The sequence below is a fragment of the Elephas maximus genome, chromosome 11 (genome assembly GCF_024166365.1).
Source record: "Elephas maximus indicus isolate mEleMax1 chromosome 11, mEleMax1 primary haplotype, whole genome shotgun sequence".
NCBI lineage: Eukaryota > Metazoa > Chordata > Mammalia > Proboscidea > Elephantidae > Elephas > Elephas maximus.
In genome coordinates this window covers 15,342,079-15,362,302 of record NC_064829.1, presented here as the reverse complement: position 1 = coordinate 15,362,302, position 20,224 = coordinate 15,342,079, and the positions used below count along the sequence as shown (strand labels likewise).

General features: G+C 42.6%; 1 protein-coding gene across 3 annotated transcripts in view; it reads left to right on the top strand.

Annotated features, from left to right (window-relative positions):
• PTPRM (protein tyrosine phosphatase receptor type M) overlaps window positions 1-20,224 on the top strand; it is a 946,104-nt gene that overhangs the window by 843,452 nt on the left and 82,428 nt on the right. For all 3 annotated transcript variants that reach the window (XM_049900161.1, XM_049900160.1, XM_049900159.1), the window contains one exon: window positions 303-339. In XM_049900161.1, coding sequence (XP_049756118.1) covers window positions 303-339 — 37 coding nt within the window. The remainder of the gene's footprint in view (window positions 1-302; window positions 340-20,224) is intronic.

The following is a 20,224-nucleotide window of genomic DNA, read 5'->3' as shown; positions in this document are numbered from 1 at the left end:
TAAGAGCTGCGGTCATGTTATTACAGAGAATCCAGAAGTTGTTAGTGTTTACTGCTCATCTGTCATCTCATAGCTGTGTAGGACTAAGTCGTCACACCTCCTGTGAAAGCATCACAACGATTCTATTTGAAGCGCCTTCACTTATTGAGAGAGCTCAGTGGCTCTGGGTTTAGTAATTTACCTTTCAGGTGATGTGACTCTTGGTATTTGTGTGTACATTCATTTTAGAAAACTTAGCCTGTGACTTCTGTGTTGGTTATCGATTTTAAGTTTGTCAAATATTCTTTCTCGTTTATTTTTAGGGTTATCATCGACCCAATCATTATATTGCTACCCAAGGTAAGTTTTTTCCAGCATTGCTGTCTTTCTTTGGTTGTCTGCCTGTTCTCTGTCATTGCGTACCTGTCTTACCCTCCCCCAGACAGATAGTGTACATTGCTGTAGCACCAGTTATTGCAATTCTAGTCATCAGCACGTACATCCTTCTTTTCGATGTACCAGCTTGGTTAGAACTTCATGTTGAGATCATTAGAAGAAAGGTGTTCATCAGTCCATTATTGGATTCAGGATGTCTACTAGGAATTAATTTGACATTTGCAAAAACAGATATATAGATACTCATCCAACGAGTATGAACTGCATACTGTCTGTACAAAGGACTGTGCTAGTTACTTCTGGGAATGCAAGCTGCCTCTGGCAAGCATCCCGCTCTCACTTTGGCCGTTGTTTAGTGGGGCGGTGGGAAGTCACCTGAACATTAAAAAAAAAAAAAAAAAAAATCAGTTAAACAGTTCTGTGGGAGCTACAGGTAAAATGTTAGAGAAATCCAGAGAAGAAAGAGGTTGCTTTCAGGTGGGATGATCCAAAAACAGCTTTGTGGCAGAGGTGGAGATGGGAAGGAGACTTCTAAAAGAGGGAGACATCATAAGCCCAGACCTGAAAGTAGGAAATTAGTTCTCCCAGGTGGAAAGCAGTTGTTGGACCACCTTGGCTAAAGGAAAACCAAGAAAAGCTTTAAGGACGCTCATGGCAGTGGTGTTTGTGTTATCGTCCCAATGACAGTGGGGCAGGTGATTGCAGAGAGTGAGGGTAACGCAAGTCCTGAGGCTTTAGGGAAGTAGGCGTTGTGAGGGATGAGCTAGAGAGTCAGTCAAAGATGAACTAAAGGAGTGGTGTTAAGAAGCAGAGAGGACCCAGTTAAGGTTGTAGGGCATACATTCTCTCTATTGGACCATTCAATTTTTTCCAGTAATACATTATATCCCAGAAACAAGAGCATGGAAATCAAAAGAACATGATCTGCCGAAGGTTAGGGATTAGCAGGGGTGCACAGCAGAAAGTCAAGGAGCAAAGGGACCAGGGGCCAAGAAAACAGTGCTTAGAAAGGCAAGGCTTGGAGGCTGGGGTGGTTGAGATGTCCAGCGGACCATGAGGAGTGGGAAGGAGCTCAAGGATTGAAGCCAGGTTCAGTGGACGAGGGATATGATATGAGAAGAGGCGGTTGTGGCCAGAGAGCAGAATTTAAACACTTACAGCAGCACTGCCCAGTAAAACTTTTGGTAATGGTAGAAATGTCCTACGTCTGTGCTGTCCAATATGGTAGCCACTGGTCACACGTGGCTACTGAGTGCTCGGAGTGTGCTACTCTGATTGAGGAACTGAATTTTAAATTTCAATTTTAATAGCTATGCATAGTTGGTTCATACCATATTGGACAATGAAGCTCTGGAGTGAAAAGCGTAGGTGTGGCTGAAATGGGGCAGCTGTGGAGCCTTATCATTCCTGGACCACACAGGTGCCCTGAGAACTTGGGTGGCACCACACAGAGTCCACAGCCTTACATGGCCACTGACGGACACTGCACCCTGGGTCAATGTGACCTGGCTGAGCTGCGAGTGTGCTTCCTCCTACGTGAATGAAGTCAACAAGGGCTCCTTGCAGGGTGGCCTTGCCATTCGGATGAAATGGCATATATGGAGTGCCCAGTGTTAACCCGGCACAGAGGAGACACCTGGTGAACACGCATTTTACGCAGAGGAGCTGAAGTCTTCAGGACACAGTGCCGGTTTATGCGCTTACCCCTGGGGGCAGAACAGGGACGTGGACCGGGAGCTCTGACTCCTGGTCCTGTGGTCTTCGCCTGTGCGCTGCTGCCTCCAGGTGGAATTAAGCAATGCCATAGAAAGGAACCCACTATTAGTCCTTTGAAATCCACACCAATGGCTTTCAGGATGTTCTAAAGTAATTGTCATAACAGATCTCATTTAATAAATCTAACAATAATTTAAAAATTAGCAGTTTTTAGAATTTATGTGAAAAGTTAATTGTAAAATATACAAACCACCCCAGAGATTCTTATTTATCCAATAACTTGATTAACAGGAGAGCACGAACATAAAGTTACATCTTACATGAATTTTTAAGACCGAGGGACCTCTAGATTAATGTAACTCCACAACCAGCTAAAAAAAGAAACTGAAACCCCAGAAGTCTCTTGTGTGGCCCCTCACCTGCCTTTCTTTTGTGCTTTCACTCCACCCCTTTATTTCTGAGGGAGATTATTCTTCCAAGGAAAATGCTGGTAGGGAAGCTACTCTCTGGCCTACAAGGAATTGGTTTGAATGATACTTAATTTCTCAGTAGCCCTTTATGGCAGCATTCAACTATCAGGTGTTACTGAGCAGATATATTTGTAGGCTGCTAAGAAATGGCAATGCTGTCCATTTGTAATGGACTGCCAATCAGAGCTGCAATCACCTGTTCCTTCTCCAGGGCCAGGGCTTGCTACAGATGGGCATTTCCAAAGTGGAAGTACCGACATTAGTGTTGTTGAGTACAGCAGAAAGGGAAGAAAATGAGCAAGTATCTTTAATATCATAGGTAGTCAATGCACACACATATTATTAAGAGTAATATATTCAGTCCATGATGTTCAGATTAGAAAATTAGAATCTGTTTTCTGGTATGTTCCACGAGCATAATGTAACCAAAGGCCTCAATTTTGCCAGTAATAAAGATTTCTGATAATCTGCAGTAATTAGTTTGGACAGATAGACTATGCTCATGGGTTGCCTTCGTTAAAAAACAAAAGCTCCTCCCTAAGAGTCTATTAAAGTCAGTGATAAAGACTAACAGGCAGAAGCAATTTTAAAATCTCTCTCACTTCTCTTTGTTCTCTCTCTTTTGCACTGATGTAATCCTTTAAAATCTATTCACAGCAAGAACCCATGAAACTATGTGAATGGTCCAGCTTACTGACAACCAGTTTTATTCCCAAGAGTTAGAAATACACAGATCAGATTTTCACCAAGTGCCTTCAATACAAAGTGCATGTCATGCATTTATCTTCTTGGTCTCTTTCGTTATTGATTTTTCTACCAGTAACTGACTTTGAACTTTGGTAATAATGGCAATGTTTCTGCAAATCGAAGGGATCACATTCAAGCCAGATTTGTTGCCGTTCTCATATGCTCTTCTTCTGCCTCCCCCCTAATTGTTTTCTTTGGTGGTTAAATATATTGATGATCCATTGTTAACTTCATCATATCTGTTGGCCAGACATTAATAAAATTGTAACATTCAAGATTTATTATTTAGCAAATGGGGTCGGAGGGAGGAAATCACGTCTGTTATTGATGCCTGTGCCTAGATCCAGTGGTTCACGGTCAGAGGCAGATGAGTGCACAGGTGGTAGGATTGCCCGTAACTGATGGTATTTCTCAATCATAGTACAACCCATAGAGATCGTATGGGCCGCTGACTAGAGGCAGCTGCACATGAGAAGAGCTGCCCCTGTACTGTGACTCGCTGGAGCTCCTGCCTGCCGCAAGGTTGGCAAACAGGGCCTACCCTTAGCCTCCTGGAACCCTGGGCAAATGTTCTTTTCATTGTTTAGTATATTTTTAAAACTGACATAAAAAGAGTCCTGCTTTAGATAACTCAGAGGAAGACAGTGCAAGGCAGTTGTCAAAGGAAACACTGCCAGTATGTGATGAGCACGGCTCACTCTGAAGCCAGCGTTTCTCAGCCTCACCTGTGTGCTGGAGCCAGACAAAAGTACTAAAGAATACCTGCTGGAGGAACTTACCCATCAGTTATTCAGGGAGAACAAGCATGCGTCGTGAAATCTGGAGGTCACTTCACTGACTTCGTGATCATCAAACCCAGATGGCTCACACGTAACTGGGTATTTTGTGTGAGCCTGGCAGAGGGTGAGATGTCTGTGGATGGAGGTGGCCAGGTGGGGCTTGGGAAGGAAGTGGGTCTTCAGAGAGCATAGAAGGAAGGCTTTCATTGTCAGAGGACTGGGTAGAATGGGAGGACTTCAGAGTTCAGGGGATGGGGGGAGGCCTGACTGAAGGTGGCCAGGTTCTGAACCTTTGTGGCATCTTGGATCTTTTTGATCACTCGTTGAAATAGATTTTCTCAGAAAAATTCGCGTCTACCCAGTATTTTACATAGAATCTCAGGGGTTCATGGACTTACTAAAATCAAGCCATTCTCCTTGTTGTTATCCACCATTGAATCATCCTCCGACTCATGGTGACCACATGCACAGTGGAATGAAATGCTGAGACCATCGTGATCCGCAGGGTTTTCATGTGCTGATTTCTGGCAGTAGATCATCAGGCTGTTCTTCCTAGTCAGTCTTAGTCTGGAGGCTCCACTGAAACCCGTTCGGCATCATAGCCTCCACTGACAGGTGGGTGGTGGCTGCACTTGAGGTGCCTTGGCCGGGAATGGAACCCAAGTCTCTCACAGGGAGGTGAGAGTCCTGCCATTGCCTCTGAAAAATCTGTACGTCTCATTTAAGAAACTATGAGTTGAAGGGTCTAAGAAAAAAGAACTGGCAGGTAAAGTGAGCACAGTTGCTTAAAGGCAGTGAATAAGGAGTGTTATTTAAAAGAAGGGAGGGAGAAACACAAGGCGGTTCTAAGCCACGTGGTGATGAAAACAGCACTTTGAGAAATTTCACTGATACGGAGTTATTCTGGAGAGAAAAACTGGAAACAAAGATACCAGTTAGGGAATAACCACAAAAAAATCTAGAAGAGAAATGAATTTAGATCACAATCATGGCAGTAGGGATGAATTGGCAGTTACGTATTTTATTCCATAATCCAGGTTGCATACGGCTAAAATATGTTTTTTAATATTAAATATATTACAGTGTCAAAAAACTTTGGTTTTTGCACACAGTATAGGGAAAGTCCACACAGCTTGACCAAGGCAAAGTCATAGACACTTCCTAGACCCATCCAAAAACCTTGGGGGACCGAGTTACTGGGGCCACGGGCTGGGGACCATGGCCTCAGCGTAACATTATTCGTAAAGAAAATGTTCTACATCCTACTTTGGTGAATAGCATCTGGGGTTTTAATAGCTTGTGAGCATCCACCTAAGATACACGTATTGGTCTCATCCTGTCCAGAGCAAAGGAGAATGAAGAAAACCAAAGACACGAAGAAAATTTTAGTCCAAAGGACTAATGGACCACATGAACTACAGCCTCCACCAGCCTGAACCTAGAGCTAGCTGGTGCCCGGCTGCCACTCCCAACATCTGACAGACATCACAATAAAGGGTCCTGAACAGAGCAGAAGAAGAATGTAGAAAAAAATTCAAATTCCAAAAAAAAAAGCAGACTTACTGGTCTGACAGGAACTGGAGAAACCCCTGAGACTATGGCACCCAGACGCCCTGCTAACTTAGAACTGAAGCCACTCCCAAAGTCCACCTTTCAGCCAAAGATTAGACAGGCCTGTAAAACAATAACTCAAGCAAGGAATGTGCTTCTTAGTTCAATCAAGTGCAACATCTGCCCAAAAGCAAACAGGAGAAGGCAAGAAGGGATAGGAAAACTGGGTGAATGGTGACAGGGAAACTGAGGTGGAAAGGGGAAGAGTGATGACACATTGCAGGGATTACAACCAATGTCACAAAACAATTCGTGTATAAATTTTTGAATAAGAAACTAATTTGTGCTGTAAACTTTCACCTAAAGCACAATGAAAGGAAAAAAAAATGTTGAGTTTTTTCTGTCTCATTGAATAAAAAGTCGTAAATACATTTTCTTTCAATATTAGTAGCTTTAGATGATATAATACTTCCCTTTCTGAAACTTGGCTTATTTATTCATCCATTCCTTCAATAAATATTAACTGCCTCTTATATACTGAGCTTTCTGCTGTAATTAATATCTATCCTCTGACCATTTTAGATATTACTTTCTCATTTCATAAGTAGAAGGATTGGGGCCATGGGGAGGAAGGGGGCCATAAGAACAGAGCTGGTGTGTGGTTGAGCGCTTGCAGTGCCCGGGATCGGGGCTTTCTGCCCTCATCCTCCTGTGCTTGTCTAGGAATCGTAGGTAAGAGCACCCCACTCTACAGAAGGTGTGGGCTTATGTTCTCTCTCCTTATACTCTATGCTGTCTCCTACACAGGCTTTGTGGAGCTGGCCCCTAAAAATGACACAGCTCATCTTTACTAAAATGAATCTAGGACTCACCCCCTTCCTGATAAGTTATGGTGCTTTCCACTACAACAAAACTAAAGCGAAAATTTTCTATGATACAGTCATATTTGAAAATACCTCTTAATTGAAATTTTCTTAGCTGCTATAACTTGAACTTTTTTTAAAATCCACAAATTTTATACTTCTTGTGTATATGTACGGTGAAGCCTACCTTGTTTCTTTTTTCCTGAATTTTGTTAATGTGACAGGGTTGGCTGCTTGGTTGGGGTTTTGACCGCAGCCTTGATCTTGTCATGTGGAGCCTCTCTCTGTCACCATCTATACTAGCTCCGTGCAGCACCCTGTGGGTGCCACATGCCTGTGTGGAAACAGGGCTGCCCCCGTGTCTCCCCCACGTTCTCTATCATGCTCCGCCCAGTGGTTCTCGCCTTTTGGAGTCACAGAGCTCAGCTCCATATCTGATGAAGTCTATAGACCCCTCCCCAGAGAAAACACTTCATACATGCACGCGTACACAACAGTTTATACCACCTGAGGTGGTTCGTAGACATCCCGAACCCCGTTTATGAATTAACTTAGCTTCTGTGTGTACATCAAGTTAAGATCCCTGGCACTTTGGTCAGAAACTTAAAGCCATTTTAGGGTAAAATAGAAAGCATAGACTTAATATGCCTTTAAAACAATAAAAGCGTACTTAGGGATTAAAAAATGTTATGCATCGTTTATAACAGTGTTAAATACACCTCTGAGCACGTCAAATTATTTCATGCCTAACCTCTCACTGAAAGACCCTGGAGTAGTGGTTTACTCGTTAGTATTTTACCCTCTCAGCGTAGATTCTCCTTATTTTAGGCTACTGGCAGGTACTAGCCATGAGGCAGTGCATTCTCAGAACCATGGTCATGGAGGCCTGGGCTTCCTGTTTGTCTCCAGCTGGGTTTTCTGCCCGAGTGTTATTTGCATTTGTTCTGAAAGGCTTACAGCTTTGCCCACTTTTCAACAATTTTAACATTTATGTTAGGAAACCCTCTCTCTCAATGAATGACAAGAGATTGGAGTAGCACATCCCATAGCTCATGCCTATTTCTTTAAAAGCATGGTATACTGGAAGTAACACATTTGCTGCAGTCAGAAGGCCTGGGTCCAAACCCTTCTGTTGCCACGGAAATGTTATTGGACCCCCCCAAGATTATTTAACAGAGGCCCAGTGTTTGGCAAACAGTAATAATAAGCATTGTTAGAGCAAACACTTACATAGTGCTTACTGTGTGCCAGACAATGTTCTTTGCACCTTGCATGCATTAACTCATTTAATTTTCACCACAAACATGGGCAGTAGGTACTATTATGGTTCCCAGCTTACAGGTGGGGAAACTGAGGCATGGAAACATGAGTAACTTGCTCAGGTCACAGACCTGGTGAAGGGCAGAGCTGGATTCAGACCCAGCTATTGAGAACTGTAGCATCAGAGCTCATTACCACTTCACTGTACTGCCTCCTGTAGGCGGCCATGGGGATTATATTAGCTAATGTATATAACATGTGTAGAGCAGTGTCTAACACATAGTGAAAGCCATGTACGTGTGATAGGCAGCACAGCTGGACTCTGGAGACACGTTGTCCGGGCTTAAATTCTGACACCTCCACTGTGTGACCTTAGACAAGCTACTTTAGCATCTCTGTGCCTCATCATAAATGAAGGTGGTAATAACCCACCTTGTAGGGTTGTCATACTGATTACTTAGCATCTCTGTGCCTCATTATAAATGAAGGTGGTGATAGCCCACCTTGTGGGCTTGTCATACAGATTACTTAGCATCTCTGTGCCTCATCATAAATGAAGGTGGTGATAGCCCACCTTGTAGGGTTGTCATACAGATTACTTAACATCTCCATGCCTCATCCTAAATGAAGGTGGTAATAGCCCACCTTGTAGGGTTGCCATACAGATTACTTAACATCTCCGTGCCTCATCATGAATGAAGATGGTGGTAACCCACCTTATAGGGTTGTCATACAAATTAAGTGAGCTAATATTTCTAAATAACTTAGGACAGTGCTTAGCACCTGGTTGGAGCCCTGGTGGCACAGTGGTTAAGAGCTTGGCTGCTAACCAAAAAGTCAGCAGTTCAAATCCACATAGTAGATGCCATATAAATTTTTGCAAAATAAATACATTCCTCCTTTGCTGGCTTGAAATTGTCCTCAAACAACACAAAATAGGTCTCACTAATTACTAATGTTCACATTTGAAAATGTAAGTAGTCTTGGGTAAACCTCGAAATAGTGACGTAAACTTTCATTTCTCACGTACACTGTGTTTTTTTAAGCAGCCATGGGCCAATTCATACAGTGGCTTGTGGAGAATTGGCTGCCCAGACAGGTTCTCCACAATATGTCATTGACCTTATAGCCACCAGCCTTTCAAGCTCAGAGATTCCGAATGCTCAGTATCATACTTGAAGACTCCAAGTCACATTGGTAAATTCTGCAGGAACTAATGTATAAAACAGACACCAGATATTTATTTACAATGAGAAATACAACTGTCCATCAGACAGAACAACACTACAGCCTGGCAAGGGCATTCCAGCCAGCTAAAGGAGAGGAAGCATGGGTAGGAGGTGGATCAATGACCAGGGCTTCAAAAGAAGGGGCCACCAAGTTCATTCCTTTATTCAAACAAGTATGTACCAGCTGCCTGGTAGAGTAAGTAAATGAATGAATGAATGGATAGTTAATATGTAAAAAAAAAAGAGATACAAATTAGGCAGTAGAATAGTCCAACCAGACAGGCAGGGTATCTCACGTTGGCCCGACAGAATCTTCCTGGGGCAGATTTTAGGATCACTATCTTTGACATCTGTGACTCTTTTCTAAGTTAAGGACTGGTCATCTATTCTTATGAACACTTTCTTTAGGTATATCAGATGATCATGGCTCTGTCTTTGGGGATAGTCCCATCTTGTTCAACTAACTTTGCTTAGCTCTACACTGATGTTCTTTGTATAAGTCTATCCCCTATGTACAGCTTATATAATCCATTTTATTTGTCTGTAATTTATTATATGTATTAAAAAAAAAAAAAACCCACTGCCTCAATTCCGATTCATAGTGACCCTATAGGACAGAGCAGAGCTGCCCCATAGGGTTTCCAAGGAGCACCTGGTGGATTTGAACTGCCAGCCTTTTGATTAGCACCTGAGCTCTTAACCTCTACGCCACCAGGCTTCATATATATGTGTCGTTGTTGTTGTTGTTAGGTTCCATCGAGTCGGTTCCGACTGGTAATGACCCTATAGGACAGAGTAGAACTGCCCCATAGGGTTTCCAAGGAGTGGCAGATGGATTCATACTACCGAGCTTTTCGGTTAACAGCTGAGCTCTTACCACTGCACCACCAGGGGTTCCATATATATATATACGGATATATATATGTGTGTGTGTGTGTATGTATATATACCTAATTTGTCAATAATTTGACAAAGAAAACCCTAAAAAAAATTGTCCTCAAATACTTTCAGCTAGGAGCACACTTTTACGTGGAAATAACAAAAATGTGGGAAAATGATGGTTTATAGCAGAAATAGTTAGAGCCTTAATTATTGCACAGCAGTTGAAACTTTGCTAGAATGACTACATGGTGTTCGCTGTTAATCTGTTTCCCTTCTACATTTCTTACATGTATTGTGCGTGGTGTGAACATAAGGATTTTCAGAAAGATAAATATGGCTTATATTTTCCCAGCTCAAAGTTCTCCTTCAGGCATCTGAGCCAATAAATAGCAGTGCTCCGGCTAGTCCACTTTTCTTGGCAAGTCATTATTGTAGCTGAGAGTTGTCAGTGTCAGTGGAAGTTTTGTATATGGTATACAGAAGCCTTTGTCTTCAGCATGCTGGCCTCCAGATGGAGATAAACACTTGAAATTATTTTGCAGTAGAATTGAAAGACAAAAAAAATTCTTAAATCGAAAGCTCACCTTTCAGTAAACAACTTTTGTTTTCATTGTTCCAAGCACAAGTGCAGCTTGCACTTCACATACAAATTCGACATTAGCTGGCATTTTTCTTCCTGGCCAGGTTGTTCCCACATTGTCAGTGGGTTGTAGGTTAAGTTTTGGACTCATTTACCATGTCCTGTTTGAGACTGATTTAATAGTATTACCTGGTGAAATGGAGAATTCTTTAGTTTACAGATGTAAATAGGGAGGCTTTTTAAAAGTGTGATGTATACACAGGCGGACAGTAGACTCTCAGGAGAGCTAAATATCCCGTATACCCAGTGCCAGGTTCTCCATCTAGGACTGTCTTGCATTCTACCACCCATCTGTGGTTTTTAAAGAGAAAGATAAACAAATGCAATCAACAGCTTATCCCACACTTACTTTGAAACACCAGTTTTTCTTCACCAGGTTAATTTCAAAAGATACTGGCCGGTTAGCCAAAAGGTCCAGCTCCATAGGCACTACTCATCCGTGGCCTCTAATAAGCTTGCTCATTCGTGGTGGAAACGTTTAAAGATAGGTTGCAAATTAAAAGTTGAAGCCAAAAATAGCTCATGTTAGGTAACACCCAGCCATGTTGTTACAGCTGCCGTAGCAGAAACATCGCCCTCGAGAATGGAACCTGAGTAAATACAGAATCATGTGAAGACAACCAAGGTTCTGTTGTTAAGCAGGACCAGTTTTAGGTTGTCTTAAACCAAATGCTTCTGAAATCTGTAACAGTACTTTACAGGTGTTCCTCATAGAAACTTACAGTCCAGCTCCCTTGTTTTTTAGTTAAAACTTAAAGCACAAATTGATTTAAGTGACCCTAATTCATATGTAAGTTCAAGTGATTCACGTATGCAAAACATTTGCAAACTGTATGGATCAACATTAATATTTTATCAAAGTATGTGTGGTGTTCAACTTAGGAGAAACCTCGTATGCTGAAGACAGATGGATGAGGTCACATCTTCCAGGATCCGTGTTTGAGAGGACAGAGCTGCACCTAAATACCCATGTCATGTCCAAGGGGCTGGACTCCAGCACCATGGCCCCTTGCACAGTGAAGCCACTCCTTTCAGGCCTGGTTTTCCAGAACTAAATACATATTTCTGTGCCCCTAACAAGTGCCTGGCTCATTGCTGTACAGGCAGTCCAGCAGTGATGCCAGGAATTACACAGAGTGGGCAAGCACTGTGTATGAACGACGTCTAACTACTACTGGCTTAGGATTTGGGCGCAACACCAGATTTGGGAACTTCTTTAGCCAATTTCTCTACCCTCCTCTTGCTCACCCCACTTAACAGATGAAAAAATAGAGACCTGGTGCAGACCTAGAACCACTTTTACTGACTCCAGGACAGGTCCCTTCATCACCCGTCGGCACAGTCTTGGACACTTTTGCCAAGGCAGCAAACAATGGAGGAAGTTTCTGGCCACGTAAGCTACTTGTGTTTCTTGCCTTCCCCTTCGAAAGGATGCTGCTGGGACTTCTTGATGCCCTGCAGTGCCACCGAACATTCGCAGTTGCTTGCCCTGAGGTACGTCCAGAGAGTCAGCTTATCGCTGACTTAAACACCAAAAACCAAACCCAGTGCTGTCGAGTCGATTCCGACTCATAGCAACCCTATAGGACAGAGTAGAACTGCCCCATAGAGTTTCCAACGAATGCCTGGCGGATTCAAACTGCCAACCCTTTGGTTAACCACTACGCCACCAGGGTTTCCTTATTAGACTTACTCTCTTTTTTCTTAATAAAGGCTGATCCCACTTGTGTATTGAGAGAAGCTTAATTAAAGAAGATGGAGACTAATGAAAGCTTTTATTTCCATGGCAGGAGTCCCCAAAGCCTGTGAGTGTAGGCTCTTCCCTTCCCTTGACTCCTCCTTGACAGACAGCAGCCAGCTCCCTGGGCTGCCAGAGCCCGCCATCCTAAGGACACTATTCTTGCCTTCCTCCTTGATGGCCTTCTGCCTGCTCCACTCATCACAGCCGAGATTCTGAGAGCTGTCTTTGGAGAAGCACTGATGAGGCTCTGTGACTCCACCAGCAGGAGGGCCTTGTGCTGAGAACATGTGTTGTGTTCCTCCCTGCTGAAGTGACAGGTACTTTTTCTAAGCCTCACCCAGCTCTGGATGCCGTATTTCCATACAGCCCATCCCAGGGTTTGGAGATCCCAACTCCCTCTGGAACTGCTCTCTCTATCACTGTAGAACAGATTGTGCCCCAACGCTGCCTACCAGCCCTTTGATTCTTTCCTGTATAAAACTTTCTCTTTGGAGGCTGCCTGAGTCATCTAGTGCTGCTAAAACAGAAATACCACAAGTAGGTGGCTTTAACAAACAAACAGTTTAGGAGGCTCTAAGTCCAAACTCAGGGCACCGGCTCTAGGGGAAGGCATCTCTCTCTGTTGGATCTGGGGGAAGGTCCTTTTCTCCTTTAAGTATCTATTCCTTGACAATCATGTGGCATGACATCTGTCTTCCCCCAACTGCTGCTTGCTTACTCTGCTCTTTTATATCGCAAAAGAGATTGATTTAAGGTGCACCCTACACTAATACTTCTAAGTTAGCATAAAGAAAGCCCATTCCCAAATGGAATTATAACCACAGGTATGAAGGTTAGGATTTAGAACACTTATTTGGAGGGGGACATGGTTCATTCCACAGCAGAGACCTAGTCTTTACCCCCCATCACTCAAATCCGATTTGTCTGCCCCTTCAACCTGCTTTCCATGTCCATAATAATAGCAGCCCTTGCATCCCCATCCAGAGTGGCACCACTGGAAACTGCAAACATCGGTAAAAGAGCTGGGGAGGGCTGAAGATAGTCCACACAGAAGAAGAGCGAGATATAGGTACATGTAGGTGGATGGAGTTTCCAGCAGTTCTTCCTCTGACATTTCAGTTTCAAGTACAAGTTACGCTGGACATTGCCCCATTATGGTTTTACTCACAAACAGGCAATTGCTTATCCAGCACGGTCACAATCAGATCTTTGAAATTTGGCCCTAAGAGTCCTTCTGTATACAAACATGCTTTATTTCCCCCAAGAGGCAATCAAGGATAGTGATTAGGAGAGTCTAGGCTCTAGAGTCATAATGCCCAGGCCTGGGTAGCAGCTCCGTGGCCCTCTAGATGTGTGGCCTAGGGCAAGTTATTGAACTTCACTGAGCTGCGTTTTCCTCATCTGTAAAATGGCAGTACTGAAGTTCATTGAGATCTACCTCCTAAAACTATTACAAAGGTTAAATGATACATGTAAAGGACCTATAATAGTGCCTGACCCCAAGCAAACCTACAATAAATATTAGCTACAATTCTTATTATCGTTATGATCCTAGGGATTCCAAAAGACACATCTCTCAATAGTAATTCGGCAATATGGGCGCTAGCCCAAGTGTGGACTGGGACCGTTTTCATAAAAGTACATACATTCTAACTTGCTAACGCTTCCTTCCTGTGAGGATGTACAAATACAAGGGGAACCACTGACATTTTCATCAGTATTCTGCAGCCCCCTCCAAAGCACAGAGATTATCATCATCATCGTTAACTTTAAAACAAAAAAACATGAGTTGGAAAGACAATGAGCTATACTCAGAAGCAGGGAAAAGCATATTGGACTTCGCAGAGACTGAGCAGCTGTGGTAGCAACAAAGGATCAGCGTGTCTGCAGCTTGGGCTCTGAGGCCTTCCCTGTGTACAAAGTCAGTGAGCACATGGCTGAGGTCCAAGGACCAGACAAGTTTCCCCCCCTACAGGTTTCTTCCAAGCCAGATTCTGAGATAAGAATAACAGGGATGTGGAAGACAAAATGGGGCTGAGAAGTGATCTTCTGGCAAAGAGAAAAATGATAATAACAGAGAAGCAGAAGGCAAATAAGAGGGGATCAGGGAAAGACGTGCACTTGGCCTGCTTCTGCACCTGTCCATGATGGGCAGAGAGCTTCCTAAGCATTCTGCTTGTCTAGAGGCTGACCACATGCCTCAAAGTCACCAGTAAGGATCTGAACCAAGGGGGCAGAAGGTAGAGTGGGACTGAGCCAAAGGGAACTCCTGCTGTCTCTGCGTGATCAGCCCCACCCAGTGGGATTTCAGAAGTGCAGCTGTCAGCTTAGGAGAAGGGCCCAAGAGTCAATAGTGTATGGGTATGTGATGAATTTAAAGAATTATTATCACTCTTGAAGTGCTACAAGGGTGTTGTGCTTACGTTCTTAAAAATTAGATACCTAGGACATACTTACATGCAGGCCGTAGGAGGCAGATCTCCACTGGTGAGCGGTTGTGCCCACGGGCTCAAAGCTTGCAGGTGATTCCTCTCTCAACGCACACCCATGGCTCAGTGCTCACACAGGTGACAGCACAGTGGTGTGAGGAGTTCACCAATGGTTTATTAACAAGCTTCCAAAACAATTTCCTAACAACACAACCAGGTAGGACTTATTCCATCTCTATTTTACAAACAGAAAAGATACTTTTTTTAAAGTTTCCTTAACATTTAGAACTGCCTTTGAATTGTGGTGTTGGCAAAGAATATCGAATATACCATGGACTGCCAAAAGAACAAACAAATCTGTCTTAGAAGAAGTACAACTAGAATGCTGCTTAGAAGCAAGGATGGCGAGACTGTCTTACATACTTTGGACATGTTGTCAGGAGGGATCAGTCTCTGGAGAAGGACATCATGTTTGGTAGAGTACAGGGTCAGCGGAAAAGAGGAAGACCCTCAACGAGGTGGATTGACACAGTGGCTGCAGCAATGAGCTCAAGCATAACAATGATTGTAAGGATGGTGCAGGACCGGGCAGTGTTTCGTTCTGTTGTGCACAGGGTCGCTATGAGTTGGAACTGACCTGACTGCACCTGACGACAACATTTAGAACATTTATATCGCTTTGATAACCTTATGGTTTTACTATTGTATATGTACACACACACATATTCTTAATATAAAATAAGTTGTATGTGTGTATAATTTTTACAGAACTCATGATTGAGATTTAAATCATCACATAGCATACGTGTTATGGGAACACCCAAAGTTACTTCTAAAATGACTTTATTTTTAAGTCCTTATTTGGGATTTTATTAACATATAAACCTATCTAGCATTGTTAGGAGTGTATACGTGTGTGTATCAGAAGGAGTTTCTTTTACGGACTATAACAATTACTTTCAATATTTTGAAATTCTTCACTAAAAATAATTTTACACAAGTAGCTTTTGTTTAAGGAGAAAAAAAAAACCTCCAAAAATATAGCAAACTTAGATCTCAAAGAAACTATTTTCATTCATGTTATTTCGCAGGGGTCTTGAAATTCTGGGTGGGGGGAGGTGAAAGAAAACACTCAGAGTATTTGGGTTATTTTGTTGTAACTTTTTTTAAAAATTAGTTGTCCTTATTGTGGCTTGAGATGTAGATAAGTATTGTGGAAATGCACAAATGTTATTTCAATAAGGAAAACCTCAATAAAAACCATGGAGATGTACAAAAATTTATAACACCCAAGTAAGTAACTGTAATAATGACTGACGGAGGTCTGAGAAACTTTGTTGGCGCTAAGACACTAGACAATATCAATATGGAAAGTGAGAAGGTGAAGATTACATTTTAAACATATTAAGTTCCTTGTGTTTTTTAGGAAGAGAATAGTTATTGATTAAATTTATCTTTATCGACATATTAAGTAATAGCGACAGTATTATTTATCATTTTGGAGTTTTGAAATATTTGATTTTTATTTGAATAAATGAATGAAACGCAAGCCAGATGATTAACCTCTTCCTCTGGTGACCTACCTTGACTTGCCCAAGCTTTGAATCTAAAAGAGTGCTTGCTCTCATATTTTCCTTATTGTGTTTTCTAATCTCTTCTACTTATAAAATCTGAACCCTAGTTTTTATAAAAGTTTCATGTTTCCTCACAAGATTGCTGCCTTCATGTCCCCTTCCCTTCTCAGGAGCCATGAGCCTGCTCCTGCGGGACACTCTGCCTGGGGGATCCCCACCGCCTCCCCCCCCACCCTCACTGCTGCCCCTTGAGGCCACTGCAGGCGCCACATCTTCAAAAAGCTGATTTTTCTTCACCTGCCAGATGCAGTCCCTTCCTGATTTTTAGTGAATACTCATACATCACTTATTGACAGTGGTCCTCAGAGTTTGCTTGTGTGTTTCCAAAAGCAGTTTGAAAAAAAAAAGTACCCCCCTTGAACATTTTAAGTTGATATATAAACATTTTCATCATGTGTGTATATGTATATTTGTTGATGGGAAATAGACTATTATTTTCTGAGATAAAATAAGATGAAGATTGATGTAATTCAATTATTTTATGATATTTGATAAATATATTTTAACCACCTTACAGAGTAAAGCACACCAAACCTGAAGGAAAACACATGTAATAGGTTAGGGGTTTATCCATGAAAATTTTGTGGCCCCACAAAACAGTCCAGTTCCATTTACAAGAATAAGTGTCACTGGCCTCTGCTGCTTCTGGTGTTCTGAACTGAGAACATCTCAACATGAGCCAAAATACCCTTCTAACACAAGGCTTACTCTTAAATATGAATGAGGCAGGAAAGGCAGGTTACTGTTGTCAGTTGTTGTGAAGTTGGCTCCAATTGTGGCAACCTTATGCATAAGAGGACAAAACATTGCCTGGTCCTGCACCACCTCCACGATCTTTGGTATGTTTGAGTCCATTGTTGCAGCTGTTCTGCCAATCTGTCCCATGGATGGTTTCCCTTGTTTTCACTGACCCTCCACTTTACCCAGGATGATGTCCTTTTCTAGCAATTGGCCTTTCCTGATGATGTGTCCAAAGTAAGAAGAACGAAGTCTCTGCATCCTAGCTTCTAAGAAGCATTCTGGCTGCACATTCCCCAAAACTGATTTGTTCGTTCTCTTGGCAGTCCACGGTATATTCAGTATTCTTCACCAGTACAATTCAAATGTGTCAATTCTTCAGTCTGCATTTTTCATTTGTCCAGCTTTCACATGCATAGGAGGCAATTGAAAAGACTATTGCTTGGGTCAGGTGCACCTCGGTTGTCAGAGTGACATTTTTGCTTTTTAATACTTCAAATAGGTCTCTTGCAGTAGATTTTCCTAATGCAATACGTCATTTGATTTCTTGACTCCTGTTTCCATGGGCGTTGATTCTTGTTTTTTTTTTTAATAATTTTTATTGTGCTTTAAGTGAAAGTTTACAAATCAAGTCAGTCTGTCACATATAAGCTTATATACACCTTACTACATACTCCCATTTACTCTCCCCCTAACATTTTTTTTTTTTAATGAGTCAGCCTGCTCCCTTCTTCCAGTCTCTCTTTTCATGACCGTTTTGCCAGTTTCTAACCCTCTCCACCCTCCCATCTCCCCTCCAGACAGGAGATGCCAATACAGTCTCAAGTGTCCACCTGATACAAGTAGCTCACTCTTCATCAGCATCCTTCTCCAACCCATTGTCCAGTCCCTTCCATGTCTGATGAGTTGTCTTCGGGAATGGTTTCTCTCCTGGGCCAACAGAAGGTTTGGGGACCGTGACCACTGGGATTCTTCTAGTCTCAGTCAGACCATTAAGTCTGGTCTTTTTATGAGAATTTGGGGTCTGCATCCCACTGTTCTCCTGCTCCCTCAGGAGTTCTCTGTTGTGTTCCCTGTCAGGGCAGTCATCGATTGTGGCCGGGCACCATCTAGTTCTTCTGGTCTCAGGATGATGTAAGTCTCTAGTTCATGTGGCCCTTTCTGTCTTGGGCTCATAGTTATCGTGTGACCTTGGTGTTCTTCATTCTCGTTTGATCCAGATGGGTTGAGGCCAATTGATGCATCTTAGATGGCCACTTGTTAGCATTTAAGACCCCAGGTGCCACACTTCAAAGTGGGATGCAGAATGTTTTCATAACAGAGTTTATTATGCCAATTGACTTAGAAGTCCCCTTAAGCCATAGTCCCCAAACCCCCGCCCTTGCTCCGCTGACCTTCGAAGCATTCAGTTTATCCCAGAAACTTCTTTGCTTTTGGTCCAGTCCAGTTGAGCTGACCTTCCCTGTATTGAATATTGTCTTTCCCTTCACCTAAAGTAGTTCTTATCTACTAACTAATCAGTAAATAACCCTCTCCCACCCTCCCTCCCTCCCCCCTCTCGTAACCACAAAAGAATATGTTCTTCTCAGTTTATACTATTTCTCAAGAACTTATAATAGTGGTCTTATACAATATTTGTCCTTTTGCATCTGACTAATTTCACTCAGCATAATGCCTTCCAGGTTCCTCCATGTTATGAAATGTTTCACAGATTCCTCACTGTTCTTTATCGATGCATAGTATTCCATTGTGTGAATGTACCATAATTTATTTAACCATTCATCTGTTGATGGACACCTTGGTTGCTTCCAGCTTTTTGCTATTGTAAACAGTGCTGCAATAAACATGGGTGTGCATATATCTGTTCATGTAAAGGCTCTTATTTCTCTAGGGTATATTCCGAGGAGTGGGATTTCTGGGTTGTATGGTCATGGGTGTTGATTCTTGATCCAAGTAGAATGAAATCCTTGACAACTTCAGTTTCCTTGCCATTTATCATGACATTGTTAATCAGATCAGGTTTTTTGTTTTCTTTATATTCAGACATAATCCATACTGAAGGCTGTAATCTTTGACCTTCATCAGTAAGTGCATCAAGTCCTCTTCAGTTTCAACAAGCAAGGTTATGTTATCTGCATATCTCAAGTTGTTCCTGAGTCTTCCAGCAATCCTGATGCCCCGTTCTCCATATAGTCCCTCTTCTTGGATTATTTGTTCAGTATCTGCATATGTCTGTATGCTTCTATATATGTGCATCTGTGTGCTGAACAAATAATCTGAGAATATGAACTATGTGAAGAAGAATGCGGCATTAGAATGGAAGAAAGGCAGGAGCCTCATACAGTATTTCAGATCTTCCTCTTGTTTCATTCCTGCAGGTTGTTACACGTGGGACGGAGTACCTGAGTAATGTTTGGGATGGGTGATGGACTTACCTTTTGTCAAGTGTGGAGAGACTATTGTGGATGTATGCCCATTTTCAGGAAGATCAGTCTTGGCAAAGTGCACAGAGAAGTAACTGGAAATGACTAATTTCAGGACTATCCATGTGGCCCTCAGAGAATCGTCATGTGTCTCCAGGGGCGTGTGTACATCACTCTGAAGCTGCAGAGTCAGGATGCTTACCTGATTGTGCTTTATATCAGAGCGTAGTGTGTCCTGGCATCATCTCTAACTTAGAAAATTATGAGCTGCTTGCAAGTAGGGATTACATTTATATTACTTACCTTCATATTACTTACCTTTACATCCCTTACATGCCTCACAGAAAGTCCTGGTGCAGAGTAGCCTGAGTAAATGTTTGCTGCATTGCTGACTATACCATACATGGGTTGCAAACTCGAATTCCCATTGAGGCCGGAAAGGTCCTCTAAATGAGGGAAGCAGAGGAGCACAGAGAAACTGCTGACAGACCAGTGAGGGGTGAGCATTAAAGACGTACTGGGGCCACAACTGAAACCTAACCTTGTGAGGAAATGGTGGTGTCTGACTTGACTGAGGAAGTGACTTTTAGACGGGTAGGCCAAGACCTGCAGGTTGTGTGGGAGGGGACAGTAGAGAGACCATTGGAGGAGGGATCCTGGCAGAGGAGCATGAGATGGGCTTGAGGTGAGCAATCATAAGGGCTGCACCTACAGCAGTCCAAGTGGAGACTGGAGGTGCAGGCAGAC